The 19,400-nt window shown below is 40.4% G+C and overlaps 1 protein-coding gene across 2 annotated transcripts in view; it reads left to right on the top strand.

Annotated features, from left to right (window-relative positions):
* The first annotated feature begins 6,896 nt into the window (after positions 1 to 6,896).
* Itih5 (inter-alpha-trypsin inhibitor heavy chain 5) overlaps positions 6,897 to 19,400 on the top strand; it is an 85,784-nt gene continuing 73,280 nt past the window's right edge. The window contains exons 1-2 of one of the 2 annotated variants that reach the window (XM_058578652.1): positions 6,897 to 7,061; positions 15,369 to 15,413. In XM_058578652.1, the coding sequence (XP_058434635.1) occupies positions 6,972 to 7,061; positions 15,369 to 15,413 (135 nt within the window). In that variant the 5' untranslated portion in view covers positions 6,897 to 6,971. The remainder of the gene's footprint in view (positions 7,062 to 15,368; positions 15,414 to 19,400) is intronic. The other variant, XM_046442363.2, reaches the window with a different exon arrangement.

Below are 19,400 nucleotides of genomic sequence, written 5' to 3' on the forward strand. Positions count from 1 at the left end.
GGCTAAAGGGACTTTGCAGATGTGATGAAGTCAAGGATCTTGAGATAAGTGTCCTGGGTTATCTGGGTGGCCCAATGTCATCACAAGGAACCCTAGAAGCAAGAGAGAGGGAAGGAGGGGCACAGAGGAGATGCCATGGAGGAAGCAGAAGCTAGAGTGGCGGGGCAAGAGCCAAGAACGCAGGTGGCCTAGAAGCTGGGATAGGCAAGGAAAGGATCCTGCCCCAGAGCCTCCGGAAGGGGCCAACCTCGCTGACCCCTGCAGCCTGCAGACCATCAGAGCTGTAAGATGATGAGTCTGCGATGCTCCAAGCTGCCAGCTTTGTGGGTGGTTACATCAGCAATAGGGGGCAAATACAGACGACATCTTGGGCTTCTAGCACTAATAAATACATCATTTACATATAACAGAACTATGTTATAGTAATAATATTTCCTGTTGATTATAAAATTATGTTTGCATAACTTTCTTTTTTTTTCCTTTTTCTGTGGTGGGGATTGAACCCAGGACCTCACACTTGCAGCCCCAGCCCCTCAAGAATCTTGATATAACAGGGACATATATTGATATTCCTATTTAAAAGGTGGTAAAACCATGGCAAAGTGAAAATTTTAAAAAATATATTCCATTACAAATTTAAATTACAAAATCATTGGCATTTTCTATGATGTAATTAGTGACTTTTAGGAATCCAGTGACTCTAAAGATTTGGAATAAATTATAACACAGATCAAATAGTCAATAAAAGAACATCAGTCTTATGACAAAGTGAAAGTTCCAGAGCTATTTTTAGGTTGAGATAATCACAAATTTATTTAATCCTCCTTCCTTTGTTTATAACTGTCACCTGGGAGAAGATGCTGAACTGCTCGGAATCCATATTTTTATCTGTTCTGTCTGAATTATCTTTAGGAGTGAATCAGACATGCTTGTAAGACACTTAGCAGAGTATTGGCATGTGATCATATGAAAACAAGTTGTCTTTCCCTCTTCTGCTTCTAAGTTATTATAGAAAGGCCTCTTGATTGAAGGGAGGCATGTACTAGCATTCCTATTGAAATGTGGTAAAATCCTGGCAATGTTTAAGAAAAACAGAGAGACCCTATTACAAGAGAATTATATAATTGGTGGCAGAGTTGAACAATAACTCTATATGGTAGGACCTCAAAGATGGACAGCCTGCTCTGATAGAGCCATTGTGCCTAATTGATAGAGGAAGCCTAGAAGTAATGAGTTTATTTTGGATAAGACATTAAAAATGAAACTGGTAGTTATGGTAGAGAGAAGGCATAAAATGACACCTCCCCACACACATCAGATAAGTGCACACATACACAAATATAAACACATGCAAGCACACACACACAACCAGGTAAATGCATACATATAAATGCAAACACACACACAAACATACACAAAGTTGCTGGAGAATATCAGGCATAGCAGGAAAGAACATTCCTCCCCTCCCTGCCCCATTCCCTACTGGCATCCTGGAACTTAGAACCAATCCAACAGGTGGGAAGGCAAAGAATCCTAAATTGATGAAGAAAACAATAATTTGGTCTTTAAAAAACTCCACACTAATGGTTTCTCACGAACTGGCAGGAGGAAAGCTTGTTTTCCCCAGGGAATGGGAACCCAGCCTGGAGATACTGGTGAGAAGTAGTAAAAGGAAAAACACATTTTTTGCTCAGCAAGTCTTTACCTGTGCCATTTGAATCTGTGGCAGGTGCTGCATAGAGAAGAGGCTTCTTCCCAGCCAGAAAGTGAGCCCGTCAGTGCTACCTGAAGGACCCAAGGATGCTGAGCTGTCCGCCCTGGTTTCAACAAATACCATAAATATGTATCTTGGCATCAGCCACAAAACTAACACCAGTTTGTTTTAGCCAAAACCCTCCCAAAGACACACCTGGGGCTTTCAGTGCAAACTCCCTGGAGATCCCCCAACATCTGTCTGAAATGCATCTTGCAGATCTCCGGCTTGAAAGCACTCTCTGTGGATCAGCTTCAGGTGTTTCTGGCTTCTCAATCCTCAGGCCCTGAAGTCAAAGAAAGAACAGGGTGGGGAATCAATGCTGGGCGAGGAGACAGGTAAAACTGATCCTTTATCTTATTCCACGTGCCAGCAAATGCTGCGCGAGGTTCCAAGTCTTCTCTGAGGCCAGGTTGAAGCCCAGAAAAGTGGGCCACCACTTGTTGCTCTAGGCATCTTTCCAAACGAAAATGAAAATCATTCTTAACTTTGGACTGAGATTTTTTTTTCAGTATTTAATGAGCATTTCTATAGGGACAAAACATTGCTCAACTGATAAATATTTCTACAGAGGTACTTGCCTGGTTTTGAATTACACCTTAATGCAGATGCAGAAGAGCAGCCATAGCTATCTGCAGTGAAGGCTGAAGAGCGAAGCCCTGGCTTTACTTAATTTTTTTGTTCATCTTTGGGAAATAAAGTAACATTAATGTTAATGGTGACTTTTGATGACCTAAGGCATTTATTAAAACTATATGGGACTGGGGTAGTGGCTTAGTGGTAGAGTGCTCGCCTAGCATGCATGAAACACTGGGTTCAATCCTCAGCATTATGTAAAAATAAATAAAATAAAGGTATTATGTCCATCTAGAACTAAAAAAAAGATTAAAAAATGTATTATTATATATTATCAACCTTAAAGTTGATAATGAGAGAGATGTTTTTAGCACGTGTGTTTGGAGAAGGTTATAGTAATTTCTGAGAGCAGATTTTTTTTGGAGGGAAATCTTTGAAAGGATAGGTAAATAGAGTAAATAGGGGTGGGGGAAATGGATGGATTAGAACTCACTTCTCCCACCATGCAGAATTCAGTTCTCTGAAGAATACAATACTCTAAGAGAAGATCACACTTCTGACACAGTATTATATTGAGGGTCTCAAATTCATTTGTCTTCCCACAGTTCTTGGAATTATAACTCCCACAAAATGAATATATAATAAAGTGGGCTGATCATTTGCTAACATATTTTTGGCAATAGAGCTGTCAATATTATGCTCCTCTTTGAAAATATTGCCTTCCGGAGAAGTAAACACTTTGTGCAGGGTCTTGCATGTAGTCAGTGGCTAAGCAGTCTGGCGGTGTAGAAATTTCAAGTGAGATGCACAACATAAAAAGCAGACAAGCTAACTGAGTCTTTCTTATTCATTCAACAAACATTTCTCTAGCTCAGGTTTCAGGCTAGGTACTGACAAGGGACACCATGAAAAGAAGAGCCTGTCCCCTGCTGGGTCTTGGAGAAACAGACAAGTAAACACAGAGCAGAGAGCTCTGCTAGAGTCACAAACAGCACTTTTCACCCCTGTGTGATCTGGGAGACACCCCGGAGGAAGTGACATCTGCAGGGTTGGGTAAGGAGGTAGAGACGGACATTCCAGAAAAGAGAAGCATCCAAGCAAGCAGGGGGACCAGAGTGATTAGGAAACCAGAAGTAAGTGAGTATGGCTATCTACAGGCGTGTGTGTGTGTGTGTGTGTGTGTTGGAAGATGTCCAAGAAGTGAAGTAGGCATGGGGAGGTATTTAGCCAACAAGCTCAAGAGAGATCTTCTCATGTGAGAGGTACCCCAAGAATCAGTTCTCCATCACCATTATCTTTGTTTTGGGGTATACAGTTTGACATGGATTCCTTAATCCTGAGCAGGTAGTACATTCACAATATTCAAAAATCAAAAACAATGAATGTATGCAGTTAGAAAAAAAAAAGCCTTTCTCTTCCTCAGCTTTGAATCTGCCCCCATCCCATCCTCTTCCTATCATATTTCCCCAAACACTTTAATTCCTTGTTCATGTTTCTTAGAATTTCTTTGTGCAAAGACAGGAAAATATGAGTATATTTTCATCTTTCTTACACTAAAGACAGTGTGTGCTACATATTAACCTTTGCTTTTTCTTAATTATATAATATTGGATATCTTCCTATATGGATACATAGAAATCTTTAACACAACCTCATAGTAACACATTATATTTAACTAGACCCCTATTAATGAACTTTCAAGTTGTTTCCTGTCTCTGGGCATGACAAACAAATTCATATTGTAGTGAATAACCTTGTACCTACCTTGGGTATGTGAGCGGGTTTGTTTGTATTATAAATTCTCTGAAGTGGATTTGTAGATGCGTGCATAGATTTGACAGAGATTGTTGCCAGAGGCTTACATTTCTTTGGCTTTACATAATTAGGCATATCACATAAATCTATAGAGCTTTTTACCTGTGGACTGGTGTCAAGGTCAGTCAGAATGAGTCCTGGGTGGGAAACCTTTAGCATGGATGTGATTTAAAAAGTACTGATGTTCCACTACTCACTGTAGAGCAATTTTAGTGGGAGTCAGTAGGGGAACAGAAAGAGTAATAAATAATGAAGTCCTCATAAGTTGAAATTTTAAGTTGAAAAAATTTTAACATGGCTAATGTATTGAATATTACATGAATAGGTCAGCCTGGCCTACCTTACACTGCTCAGAACAACTGAGATTAGCTACTGTTGGGCAAAATCAACTAACACAAAGCCTAGTTTGTAATCAAGTGTTGAATATCTCATGTATGCACACGATGGGCGTTTTGTATACATGATGAGATCCAAACACACAAAACACAATATCAAAACCGCTGGCAACACAACACATGGTACAGTACTATCTGCTCCCCACTCCCCTCCTTGCTATGGAGTGGCTGACTGGGAGTCCCCTTGCCTCTGTGGCTCAGCATCACAGGAGTATCACACCACAAATTATAGCCTAGGAAAAGATCACAACTCAAAGCATGTTTTCTAGAACATGTTTTCTAGAAAGCATGTTGTCTACTGAATACACTGTAAACTGGAAACATTGTAAGTCAAACCATCATAAATCCAGCAACATCTGTAACAAAAAATTCTGAAACTTTCCTAAGTCTTGTAGTCCCCAGTGGCCAACTGGATGATAGCCCAAGCTGCCCCTTTCCAGCACAGACAGCCCCTGACCTCCCATCCCATGCCTCTTGTCTCCTTATTCTGTTCATCAAAAGGTCCTTGGGACTAACTATATATTTAACACAGTGCTGGAAGTAGAGAAAGATGCTTGTTCTCAAAGAACTTCTGATCCCACTGGAGATACTGGCCTCAAAACAAACACAACAATGCATTAGTTCCATGGCCCAAAGTAAAATCAGGGTCATCCAGGACAAAGAAAACTCACATTTCTTAATGTTATTGCTACAAAACCCAGTTATTATAAAACTGGAAAAAAAGATCAGATATAAGAGAAAAAACAGTTGAGTATGGTTCCTCCTGGCACTGCAGGGCAGAGGGGTGGGAGGAAAGGGAAGACCAGATGGGGCCCTTGATCTGCTGAAGCACTGAAATAATAGTAGCTGTCACCGTCCCCTTCAAATAACGTGGCTTTGTCCAACACAACTATCAGTTCACAGATAGTTATTTTTCCCCAGGAGAAGAAATAGGCAAACTGACTTGAAAAGATTAGGACTATTTTCTTCAGTTAAAAATGAGGACAGGGTGTGCTACCAGGTCTAAGCAGAAACTCCCACTCTATCAGCTACTTTAGTTCTTGTTGGTTATGTGCTTTTTAATTAGTCAGTAGTTAGGTTATGAAATGTTTATCTGCTAATGGCAAAGATTTTCCTTGCATTTATTGCACTGTAGCAACTAGTTTGTTTGTTTTAACCTCTCTTAATTTCTCTATCGAGCAAGCAGCATTTCAACAGGTAAATAAAATGCTTTATGAAATACCTGCTCAAATGAGCACACTGGTTGTCATTTTTCATTGTTTTTCAGTAATGTCCATTCATATGTATTTTTACCTAATTACAGTCATACTATTGATCCAGTTTTGTGGTCTGATTTCTTTTTCCCTTTAGATTACATTATAAGCATTTGCCATGTTTCTCTGACTTCCAGATTATAACGGCCACCTAATGTCCCACAGGTCTGATGCTCCACTATCTGTGGTAGTCATTTCCCTATTCTGGGCCAGTGAACCCTACTATGTGCCTCATCTGGTGAGATAGCAATGCCAGAGACAGAAAATGTCTTTGAGAAATGCCCTTTTGAAAATAAAATAAACAGGTAGCCCCAGCTACATTATGTATCTACTGGACAAAAAGATGGCCCCAGATTTTAACAGGCCAGGTACAATTGTTGGTAGATAATTCTGCCTATGGCAGGTTGGAAATACACTAAAAGTTTATAAGTAAGATACCTGGCATTCATTTTCATGATTAATAGCAAAAAAATTAAAACTACTCTCACACACTGCCAACTCTACCTTCCTCCTTTCTTTCTCCTTGTGCCAGAACATCACAAAGGGGAACAATATTACTACTGACCAGGGTCGCTTAATCTTGACTTCCAAATATCAGTGGCAGATGCAAAATGTGCTGTTGTCTGAACAGAGAGGAGGAAGCTCTGTGGCTAATGCTAGCAGGTGAGGGAGTGGGTACTATGCTGAGTGTTAGGGTGACCTTTCCCTCTCCTTTGGCACACAGAGGCATTTCACACCTTGCAGAAAGGGAGGAAAGGGTTAGGGTGGAGTGCTGGAAGGTGAAAACGGAGAAGTTTTTATACCGGAATCTGGTTCCTTTAAGGGCATGTACAGAATAGGAGGGCAAGCAAGGGGAGAGGACCCACTGGACAGCGCACAGGTGGCCCGGCTGGGCGTGCGACTCAGGCAGAGGGTACCCTGCTTGGACCCGGGCCAGGGGAGGCGGGGATCGGAGGTGGTAGCGCGCCGGAGGCTGGGCTGGGTGTCCATAGGGGCGCTCAGGGAGGCAGGACCGGAGTGGGGACGCTCGGGGAGGCGGGGCCCGGGGGTTTGTCAGCGGGGAGAGGGGGGCGGGCCAGCGGGGGCGGGGGCGGGGCCCGGGCCAGGGCGCGTCCGCAGCTGCCGGAGTCCCGGGATCTCCCTGCGTGTCCCTCGCGGTCCCCGCGCTCTCGCCCCACCATGCTCCTGCTTTTAGGGCTGTGCTTGGGGCTTTCTCTCTGCGCAGGGTCGCAGGAAGAGGCACGGAGCTGGGATGACACTTCGGAGCAAGTAAGCGGGAGAGCTGGAGGGAGGGGTGGGCGGGGGCCGGCGGGGCTGCGGTCCGCTCCCTCAGCCTGCCTGGGCCGCGTGGCTTCTGGACGGGAGTCTTTGGGCAGTTCGGACGCGGGGCAGGGAGGCATCACCTCCCTCTCCTTTCTCGACTTTCTGCACCAAAGCTTCCCCACCTGTCGGTCACTTGTGGGTCGCTTCTCCATCATCCGCAGTGCCAACCTGACCCTGAGGCTCCCGCGGAACTGTGCCTGAGACTCCCAGTCCTGCGGGACCAAGTTAACTTCTTGGCCTCGGGTTATCTGGACGTGTTTTGGCCAGTCTTTGTTAATTTCTGAGGCGACTAAGAGTTTGTTGCTATTGTTGTTGATCCAAGGAGAAGGGACAACCTGGGAAAGTTCCAGACTCATGGAAGCTCAGCTTTTCCCACGTGGAAACGGGGAGAACACGACTTTCCCATTAGGGTCTCAGCAATGGGTTAGCAGTTTAAAAATCCCCCGGAACTAAAGCGTCTTAGCCCCTTTAACTGATACTCAGTATGTTCGCTAGAGCTTGTGTTTTAACTGGCTTAGCCTCCCAGGTGAATAAAACCAATAAATATGAAATCCCAATCTGGTGTCCTACGACTAGGAAAGCCCTTTGGACAGTAGTATATAGCGGCTTCACACAAGTGGCACTGTGGAGACCTGTGAGAGGAGTGGCTGTCACAGTTAAAGTGGACAAGCTGCTTGCATACACAACATTTTAGTGACACACTGTTCAGTTTAAAGCCTGTTTTGTAGGTTGGGAGGAAGATATAAGCAGGGTACCTCTTTTCGCTTTTTTCCTGCCCCTCCTTTTGAAGAGCAGATCTGGAAGACAAATCTGCCCGGTCCTTGGTTAATTTCATGCAGACTATTTCTTATGAATGGGCTTATCGATCAAGTGGAGGTGGCCGGTAATTCTTTCTGGGGGTCATCAGATGGAATATATACAAATCCCAATAGGCTTTTGTGTTGGTGTAGAACAAGTGCAGACTTTGGATCCAGAGACAGGCTGGTCCCTTCTCTTCCATTTACAGTGCAGTTCCTTTGGGCATACAGCCAAGGACTTAGATACCATATGGTAGGGACCTGATATATGCAGTGGACACTCAGTACATGGAAGGTGTTTTAGTAAGCAGTAAAGGGCATGATCGGTGGCTGTCTAGGTTTGAGTCCTGATTCTGTCACTTACCATCTCTGTTACCTTGGGCAGCTTACACTCAGTGCCTCAATTTCCTCTTATGTAAAATATAGGAAAATATTAGTTGTGTGTTTAAAACAGGGTTGGCACTGCATGTTAGCAATTGCTCTTGTGCAGCAGGAGAGCAGAAACAAGGAATTTAGAGTAAAGATCTTGTAACTTTTTTGTGGGATGGAGGAAAGGCAGTGTGGGAAGGACAGAAGTGAAGATTGTGTTTATGAATTAGGAGGACCTCTTACAGCTCTAACGTCCAGGAAGGCTTAACACTCTCTAAACTTTCCTTCTTAGAAAAACATGGATTCGGCCCATTTAATGGTTTCATGTGATCTTTAATATGTGGTAATAATTTGTGTTGAAAATGACTAAATAAAAAAATACAAATAAAATAAAACCTTTCAAAGTATGAAGTTCTATGAAAATTTGCAATTTTACCTTTGAGTAAAGCTCAAAAATAGAATAAGCGCTATTTTTAAAATTTAGTTATTTCTTTTTTCTTTTTTTTTTTTTTGGTGAAGAAGAATTTAAGAGACAGGTTCTAGTACAGACTTCCTGGGTTCACATCCTGGCTGGGCACTTGCTAGGGGATTATTTAACATTTCTGAATCTTTATGTCTCAACAAGAATGACAAAACTACTTAATTACATGGATTTTGAAGAGTGAAAGAATTAATGTACTTAGACCTTAGAACAGAACCTGGAAATGTTGTCAGTACTCTATTCTCAAATATTATGCTCTTCAAAATTACATGTAAACTTAATTTAAAAATTGTATCCAGGTATGTGAATTTTATGCAAATCTTAATGTAATTATATAGACCCATTAACTTGCAATGCAATTCTTATTTGTCATTTACCTTTAATTAGAAATAGACTAATAACACCTCATTCAAATTCCTGTCTCCACCCCAACACTACTACTTTAAAAGACTCTTTCAGAAAATTAATCTTAAAGAGGAAGTCTCTTGTATAAAATCAGTCTGCTGATTTATATGTTTTGTAAGTTTTAAATTTAAATAAAGATTGGCTCTATTCCTATGATTAGAAAAGCAGTTTTAGCTTCACAAAATAGTAATAGACACCAGTTATTGAATGTCTTCAGTCTCTCAGAGAGTTTGTTAAGAACTTTTGTGTTAAAGAACTCAGAAGCCAAGTGTGGCAGCACACGTCTGTAATCCCAGGAGCTTGGGAGGCTGAGGCCGGAAAATTGCAAGTTCAAAGCCAGTTTCAGCAATTTAGCAAGCTCCTAAGAATTTAATGAAACTCTGTCTCAAAATTTAAAAAATTAAAAAAAAGACTGGGGATGAGGCTCCACGTTTAAGTGCCCCTGAGTTGAATCCCCAGTACTGTCCTCCCCATCAAAAGCAATAAAGTTATGATTAATCACCTTTCAAATATAGTCATACTGCCGGGTTCAAATCTGGGCCCCACTATTTCTTGGCTGTGTATACTTGGGCGAGTAACAAACTCTCTGGATCTCAGTTTCATCATCTGCACAAAAGAGTTGATAATAGTTCTTGCCTCATTGGCAGGAGTGGATTTAGGTTTGAGGATGAAAATAAAGTTATCATAATTTGCAGAGCCCTTTTTAAAGGGAAAGAATATCAAATTATGACTACAAAATTAGGTGCTAAAGGGACCTCTTATTTAGAGTGATAAATTGCAACAGATGACAACTGAAAAAACATCACAAATATCACTCAGTTTTAGGGGTCTCTTACAAGGGAGGGAGCTCCAAACTTATAGTCTAAACATAATAAAATTTATTTAATAAATTGTGGTTTCTTGGCATGTAGGAGACCCTCAGTTTGATAATAAATTTGACAATAAATTGTATGCTCTCATGGTTATTGTGAGGACAGAGTTAATTCAGGCAAAGCATTTGCCTATAGTAGACACTAAGGTAATATTAGCAGTTTTTAGCATTTATGTCCAGCCTTATTAAATCTTCACAAGTTCCATGACAAGGTCCTCAGTGAGCTGCTTTACAAAGGACAACCAGGGAAGGCCACCAGAAGAAGCAATGCACCCAGGCTAACTGGGCGGAGCCCATACCAGAACCCAGATGTGCAGAGGTCAAGGTTGGGGCTGGCCTTGACTCCTCCAAGCAGCACCCCTCTTTCATGTGGACAGTTTAGTTTGTTTAAATGTAATATTCATTTGTAACTCCTGGCACATCAATAGTGTTCAATAAATGCTGATCATAATTCTAGCATCTATTGTAATACATTTCCAATTCCCTGAATTTGGAAATTTCTTACAAATTTCTATTTAGAGTCACATCTTTGTATTTGGGGAAAAAACAGAGAAGACAAATACATATGTGTGTGTAAATATATGAAACTTTCTAAAGCCAGTCCCAGATTGTGCAAACTGCAGGCCCCTCAATAATGCCTCCCTTGTGTGCATGAATGTGATTGCTGAAATGGAATTGTAGAACTGAATGGGGAAGGAGGATGCTGTGGGAGAAATTCCAGAGATGTGCTCATTCCCAAGCCAGCCATATCTCATTTCTTGGGGGTGGAAAGGAGGGGTGGGAGTCCTGAGCACTGTGTGATGAGTTGTATGTGACTCTGTGTTTCTAACTAGCACTTTCTCAAAGCCTTGGATGCTCAGGTTTGAGGAATCTTGCTCAATGTGCTGTTGGAGTTGCAGTCTGGAATGTGAGCAATGTTTCTGTGTCCCTGGAGCTGCAAGGTTGATTCAGGATGATGGAGCCGCGGGATGAAGGCCTGAGCTTATGTTTGTGTGTGGAAATGGTAGGGTCAGGGACAAGTGGGTGTCCTAAACCACTCATTATTTTCCTATATTTCCATTATTTTTCACAAAGAAACAAAATAGGTTGACTTGCCTTAAGGCCAGCTGATTTTTTACCCCAAATCTTCCAGGAAATTGTTTGCAATTTTAGCCCAAATTTGAAGTTTCTTCTTTCATTTCTGAAGTTATAGAAACCCCGAATTGCAAGTGGTTAGTAGCTGAACAACTTGCAGCAGCTTTACCCCAAAGGAAGAACAGTTTTGTGCAGGTGACATAGAATTACCCAAAGGGAAATACTCCCACACTGGCTCTTCTTCAACTGGTGACAAACAACATCTTAAGTGACCTTCCATGTCTGACCTTGGTTTTGGTTCAAGTTCTACAGCAGACCTCTAAGGTAACTTGTCTCATTAGTTACCTGTATTAAACCTGCTTCCCTTTCATCCCATTCCATACAGACAAAGCTAGATCTAGTCGTACCTCTATCATATAGCCATCCATAGTCACTCAAGAACAAAATGAACTTGACCTTTTCCCATTCCTTTTTTGGTTTTTGTTTTTCCTTTGTGAGACTGGGGATTGAACCCAGAGCCTCACACGTGCAAGGAAAGTGCTGTACCATTGAGCTCCATCCCCAGCCCTTTTCCATTCCTAAATATATATATATATTTTAGTTAGATAGTAAGTCCTTGATGGTAGAGATCATGGCTTATATTTCTTAATAAATACTGTGATCTGGACATCTGATGCTGGGGAAGTAAGCTCTAAGTCTTGCTAGAACCAAAGAATCCTACTTGAATCATCTCTTTAGGTTGCAAGCAAGTTGGTGGGAGCTCTGAGGTTACTATTTATGGTAACTCTTTCCATGAAGCTGAAAATCAGTAACTTCCTTGTTCCCAGTTCCTACCCCCAGATTATTATATAAGACAATGGAAAATTACTCAAACAATAAAAAGGATCAGGAATTCCTAACTCAAAACAATGATGATGACATTGGTGCCATTTGTACTTCCAGTCCCAGCTGGCACCGGGAATCTGTCTGTACTGGGATGTTTTGGTTCTGGGTCAACCTGAGTTTAAACTTGGACTGAAGTGTAGCCATCAGGATCCCCTGAGACATCAGATAGTTATCTCAAAAATGGAAAACCCACTTCTCTTGTTCTCCTTAAAGCTTGCTTATTTCCTTGTAAAATCTATTTTTAAAAGGAGGAGACGTCAAAGAAAATACTTTAGATCAATCAGAGAACTTAATACCTAGAGGGGTTGGGCTTTCCTTCTGACCATAGTTATTTTTAAGTGGTCCCCAGTCTATTCTGCAATGTTAGGGAGGGGAAGGCCTCAGATGAACCTGCAAAACTGGTAAATAACTTGCCCATGATCCTTCCAGTGGTTTCTGATACATCTTACCTCCTTTTAGAAATCAGAGACCACCATCCACCTAGGAATTGTTTGGTTCCCATTTGGATTCAGGGTGGCTGTCAACCTAAATCCTGTAGTTTCCTTTCTGTTCTTGAATTTTGAGTATGAAGCTATCTAGTGGTTTCTAGTTTTAACTTATAACACACACACACATACTTGGGATAAGGAAGAGGATGGGGTTAAACAATTTCTGTAATACAATCAGTTTTCAAAAGGAAATATCTTTATTGTTTTTTCTATATGGAAGGGATACCTGATAGTTTGTCAAAACTGAAGAAAATACAGAAAAGTATTAAGAGAAAGAATTCAACCATCCCAAAGTAACCATCTTTAGCATTTTGGTGCGGGTTCCACACATAAAAACACTTATCCTTGCAAAAATGAATCATATTAAATGTAGTGTTTGTTGCCTGATATAATATTTTAAATTGTGTCATGAATGTATCTGTCAGGATAAGCTGAGTTATGCTAGATAACAAGCCCCTCATTTATTTCTTGCTTATGCCACTTGTCTGTTCCTGGTTGGCAGTGGAGCGCATGTGTACACTGTTGTCCCTTGTGAACATGGGCCTGATGAAGCTACCGATCTAAAAACTGCTAATTACTATACTGGAGGATCCAGTGTCTATAATTTAATTCTTGGTCCAGAAGTGACAAACACTACTTGCCTTCACAACTTATTGGCCACAGCTAGTCATGTGGATCCACTTACCTTCCAAGGTAGTAATCTTTCAGGAGGAGAGCTAGAAAAATATTTGATGAATAGCATTAAAGTTTAGTAACAAGAGGATTTGTTGATATCAGTAAATATAGATCCACATCATTATTCTCAACAGCTCTGTTGTAATTAATGTATCATGATATATTTAATTGAACCATGTTTTAAGGATATTTTGGACAATTTCCAATTATGAACAATTGCTTTAAAAGTTGCAAAGAATTTTCTTGTGTATCTATTTTTTTCCATTGATTTCTCCTCCTATGATATTTTTCTTTTTAAAAATTTATTTATTTTTTATTTTAATTTGTAGTATATGACAGCAGAATGAATTACAATTCATATTATACATATTGAGCACAATTTTTCATATACAAAGTATATTCACACCATTCGTGTCTTCATACATGTACTTAGGGTAATGATGTCCATCTCATTCCACCATCTTTTTTACCCCCATGCCCCCTCCCATCCCCTCCCACCCCTCTGCCCTATCTAAAGTTTGTCTAACCCTCCTATGCTCCCCCTCCCAACCCCACTATGAATCAGCCTTCTTATTTCAGAGAAAACATTCAACCTTTGGTTTTTTGGGATTGGCTAACTTCATTTAACATTATATTCTCCAATTCCATTCATTTACCTGCAAATGTCATGATTGTATTCTCTTTTATTGCTGAGTAATATTCCATTGTGTATATTATGCTTTTCTATAAGTAGAATTTTCAAATTAAAAGACATGCATTCAGGTGAGAATATAAAATGCTATAGTCATTTTGGAAAAACGTTTTGGCAGATTCTTAAAAGTTAAATTTGCCAGTAATTTCAGTAATAGGAAAATAAAAGTATGTCTCCCATACAAAGGATTGACTGTGAATCTTCATTCAAGTTCAGAATCATTCAAAATAGCTACAAAGTAGAAACAACCCAAATGTCCATTATCTGGCGAGCAAATGAAATGTAGTACATCCATACAATGGAATATCATTCAGATATAAAAAAGAATTGAGTACTGGTTGCTGCAGTATGGACAAACCTTGGAAAAAATCATGCTATGTGAAAAATGTCAGACACAAAAGTCTACATATAGTAAGTTTCCATTTATATGAAATGACCGAAATGGGCAAAACCATAGGGACAAAGTAAATTTAGTGGTTTCAAAGGGGTAGGAGAAAAGAAGAGATTCAGAGATGATGGCTAAAGGAAATAGGGTTTCTTTCTTGAACAGTAAAATGTTCAAGTTGATTATGGCCGTATTTGCACAACTCTGTATATGGTAAAAAAATGTTTTTACTTGTGCACAGAAAGGAATGAATTTCATTTTATGTAAATTACACTTCATACCATTGTTTAAAGAATATGCAGGCAATCCCTGGCATATTTTTCAAGATTTTGATCTACATTGTCAAATTGCCCTCCAGAAAGAATATTTTATTACTCTTAGCAATAACCATTTACACTGCTACTATTGAGACAGAAATTTGTCATAAGTAACGTTTGGCACCTAGCTACAACTTTCAAATCAGTCTGGAGGGGCCCATTGATTATGACTGTGGTTTTTAAAGAAGGTGATTTTATCACTTTTCTGTGTCCCTCTGCTGCACATGGGAAAACATGACACATCATCCAGAAAAAACACAATAAGAAAATTCATGGTAAAGAAAAAAAAATCAGGGTAAGTTCAGTTTTGCTTTCAGAGTTTCTAGGAGGTTTTTTTTTTTTTTTTTCTTTTTCTTTTTCTTTTTTTTTTTTTTTTTTTTGTGGTGCTGGAGATTGAAACCAGGGCCTTGTTCATGTGAGGGAAGTACTCTACCAACTGAACCACATCCCTAACACTCTAAGAGTTTTGAGTTGCATAATGAGCCCATCAGAATAAGGCTGAGTACCTTCACTGATCATAATAGGTACAACAGCAAGGAGCTCAATGTCAAGCCCAAAGTAAAATGAAACAGAGTAAAGATATTCTAATATCATCTCTCCTCTTACCGGAAAGACCATTCAGGTGACCAGGCAGGTTAAGAGCTGACCAGATCTGTTGGCTCCAGTTCTGGCCTAGAAACAAACTCCGATATAAAGTTAAAACTACCTTTTGAGATAGATAGTCCTTTTGGTGAATTTGAGTGAATCTGAATTTTAACCCTCATATTTAAGGACACCTCATGATCTTGCTCTTCCATTTCTCCTCTTCCATGTAGGTTGGACTCAGGGTCCCCAGGCAACTCAGGCTGCTGCAGAGGCTGGTACGTATACCCTGGTGCATCTCAAAAGTCACTTCCCTTACTCCGCTGGTTCTTTTGAATCAGGCACACGCTTTGCATGCAGGCCCTCCATAGCTTCTGGGGTTGCTCTCAGAAGAATTCTAACATGAGTCTGCGTAGCTGATTCCTTTATAAGTTTTCTAATTTAAGTGGATTTTCCTTGCTTGAAAGAGACTTGATTATTTCAGTAGGACTCTAAGAACAAAGCCTGAAGTTTCAAAGGGCTGTCTTTTAAAAAGAATCTAAACATAACATTTATTTTTTTTATGGCATCCTTGCCCAGGAAAAAAACACTTTGTTGTGAAGTCAACCGGTCAGGCATCCAAAGAATTCACTTTCACAGATGAAGGCAGCTAGTGAAAGCTGGGCAGGTTCTCACTGCCTAATGGAGGCTAGTAGGTTAGAACTTGAACAAACGTTCAGAAACTCTAAGAGCTTGTTTGAAGCAATCTCAGTTCTTCCTTATGAATGCGTATGTGGTGAAATATCAAAGCGAGGGGACATGTCTTAGGCTCCAGGGAGGCTTTCCTTTCTCTGGCTGGTGTTTGAATTGATTTAGATTGTCTCATCATTAACAGTATCACATCCATTACCATCCTTATTTGGACTGGGATTTTGTCTGTCTGTCTTTCTCTTTCTCAGTACTTGGGGATTGAACCCAGGGGTGCTCTACCACTGAGCTACCTCTTCAGCCCTTTTAATTTTATTTTGAGAGGAGGTCTCACCAAGTTGCTGAGGCTGGCCTTGAACTTGCAATCCTCCTGCCCCAGCCTCCTGAGTTGCTGGAGATAGAGGCATGTGCCACCACACCTGGCATTCTTTTTTTTTTTTTTTTTGCTTGTCTTCCTCTTCCCCCTTCCTTCCCATGGTCCTCCCAATTCTGCCTCTCCATATTCCCAATTTTGTTAGCTTAGTATTTTTTTTTCACGTTTTTATCCGTGTTCACATACCATAGATTAACATGTGTACTTAAGTATGTCAAAGATTGTGAAATATCTGAGATTTTTCCCTGTTACCATTTCATTAACGCTGGCAGGAAATAGGAGACTCCTGGGTCAGAGACAAAGACCAGTTTATTCCTCACAATAACAGTAATAATAACCAGGGTATAACATTTGCTCTATTCCTCGACCCCAGTCCCTGGACATGATGACCCTTACACATGCAGTTGGTTACATGAGAGCAAACTTAAGTTTAGGGAACATGATTTAATAATACACCAACTAATATACCAACTGCCCTCTGAACCTTCCTGATTTTTGCCCTTGCAGGAAAATATTCTCTTTATTATTCTGGACATTAAGCCAACTTGTCCTCTGCTTTGAAAAGAGATACCACCTATCTTCCAAGGCTGTTCACTAGACAAATATCCTTGAAAAGATAGTGCAGAACAAAGCATCCAGTGTCAGCTAGTGGTAAAAGTGCAGAAATTCCAGCAACTCCTGGGGAATATTATCCTAACAGTACACACATACACATATTCATTCATTCAACAAATATTTTTTTGAGTGTCTGATACCTGCCCAGCACTGTTGTAGGCATAAAATATCTTGCCCTCTGCAGAGCTTGAATTCTAAAAGTGGGTGGAAATAGATTTTTAAAAAATTGAAATAAAAAATAAATAAAAGTAACAGCATATTAGTAACTGGGAAGATGAAAAGTCCCATTGACAAGATGAGCAGTGGAAGATGGGACCTTATATACACCTATACATGAGATTTCTGCTCATTGCTTTAAAACAGTGGGGACCTTCAATGACCACTGATGTTGGCCGACGGCTTACTGTGTGCCAGTCATTCCTCTTCAGTTCTTCGTGTCTTGTCTCAATTACTCTTATCATGGTTTGCGGGGGACAGCATGAGAAAACTGAGAATCAGAGAGATTGAGTAACTTTTTCAAGATTACATGGCTGAGAAGAGGTAGCAGGACCAGGATTGAGTCCCAATGATCTGGAAGCTTCTAAGTCCATGCTCTTAACTAATACACCAGCTACTCTATGAATTATATGTATTTTCTATTCCTTATCATTTTCACTCTATAATACTTTACCTGGCATAGCTCTACCCATTTTTAAATGGTGAACACCATTTAAAACCCATGTCATTGATACATTACAATTTATTAATCAGTCTAGTATTGAACTCTTAATTTGTTTCTAGATTCTTCTAAATAGTACCACAAAACAACAACAACAACAACAAAACCCTTTTTTATACTGTTATTCACAGTGCTTTAATTCTGTGGCTTACATTTTCAGTAGGAAGATTGCTGATTCAAAATGGATGTACGTTAATTTTTGACAGATGTCTTCAGATTACTTTTTGAATACTATTGCTGTTAATACTATCTGTATTTATTCCATTCTGTCACCAGTGATGAATATACACATTCCTCTTATAATCATTATGACTACTCTTTTGGATTTGCCAGTCTCTTAGATGTAAAGTGATATCTCATTATTCCTTTGGTTTCTCTGAGTATATACAAGTTTGGAAATTTAAAAATAGATTTGATAGCCATTCAGAGTAGTTCTCTGAATTGAATTTTTCAGGTCCTTTGCCCACCTTTCTATTGTGTTTTTATCCCCTTAATTGTCAATGTAGCTGAGATTTTTGTATGTCACAGATACCTTCTGTCTTCTAAAACTTTCCCCCATAAAACTACCATTTACCTATTAATTTTACTTAGGGTATATTTGTCATATAAAAGTTTTAAGTTCCAAAGTAATAAATAAATTTATCTTTTCCTTTAGCCTCTAGTCTTTGTTCTTGGTAACAAAGACTTTCTTGATCCATTGGCTTAGACTCTTCAGAAAATCTCTTAGATGTTCTTGGAGACTTCTTAGAGTTTTCAGTCTTATTTTCACATGTGTTATAAATTTGTAACATGAACTATACCCATGCAACTGGAACCAGAACGATCTTTCCAGCAGCAGACCTGGCATATCATGCTTGTGCGTGCATGTCCTCGATGACTCCACATCACATGTGGGATAAACTCCAAGGACCAGGAGACCCTGCGGGATTTTAATTCCCTCTCTGAGTCTCCTTATATTCTGTGCTCTAGCCATCTCACATTAATTATAGTTCCCTGAATGTTCCACACTTTAATTAATGAATAGAATGTGAACGGCAACAGCTGGTCTTCTCCCACCATGGCCAGGCTGCAAGGATTTGCTGGATTTCTATTCTGAATTAATTAGGTATCCTTTTTATGAAGCTCCCTGGCAAAACACACACACACACACACACACGCACACACGCACACATTTTGAAAAGCAGGGGTTATCTTTGTGTCTGAGTTTCCATGGTGCTTTAGGATACTGGCCTAGTTTTCGTAAAATGATTCTCTGCTGACATTGAACCCTCAGACAGCAGATGCCCTGTCTTCATGGATTTTTGTAGCAGGTATTCTAAAATTTGTAGCCAGGAACTGTTATTCAGGTATGGTAAGATATGAAGACGCAGAGGAGATCTTCACAGAGGAAGAAGGCGGTACTCGTAGGTCTCTAGAAACAGGGGCTTCGGCACCAATGCGGGGTCACATGTGCAAGTACCATGGTCTGTCAGGAGGCAGAAGGGGCAGGGGACAGCATGGCTCAGAGTGTTTATTAGAGTTTCCATGAGAAGAAATGGGCATGGCCTGGTGTGTCTGCTGAGTTTAGCTTAAGCCTGGAGAGTTTGCATGATTCTGGGCTGTAACAGTTGTCCCTAGTTGTCCAGTACCTGCTCCAGGTGATGCAGGATAGGGAGAGCGTTGACTTGGTGTGAGAGTTTGATAGAGGAGGTGGTTGGGTGTGGGCCCAGGACTGTTGGTTGGTGTGTGGAAGGTGTGCGGGCAGGGAAGTCATGCGCCCTCTCTAGGAATGAGAGGGACAGTCCCTCCAGGATCAAAGCCCCAGCTGCCAGAGCAACAAGAACACAGAAACTGATTGTTGGCTACAATACTGCAAGGAGCGCGATTCTGGGC

Source organism: Marmota monax, unplaced genomic scaffold (genome assembly GCF_021218885.2).
Source record: "Marmota monax isolate L192 unplaced genomic scaffold, Marmota_monax_Labrador192_F-V1.1 WCK01_AAM20220418_F8-fsc00072, whole genome shotgun sequence".
Lineage (NCBI taxonomy): Eukaryota > Metazoa > Chordata > Mammalia > Rodentia > Sciuridae > Marmota > Marmota monax.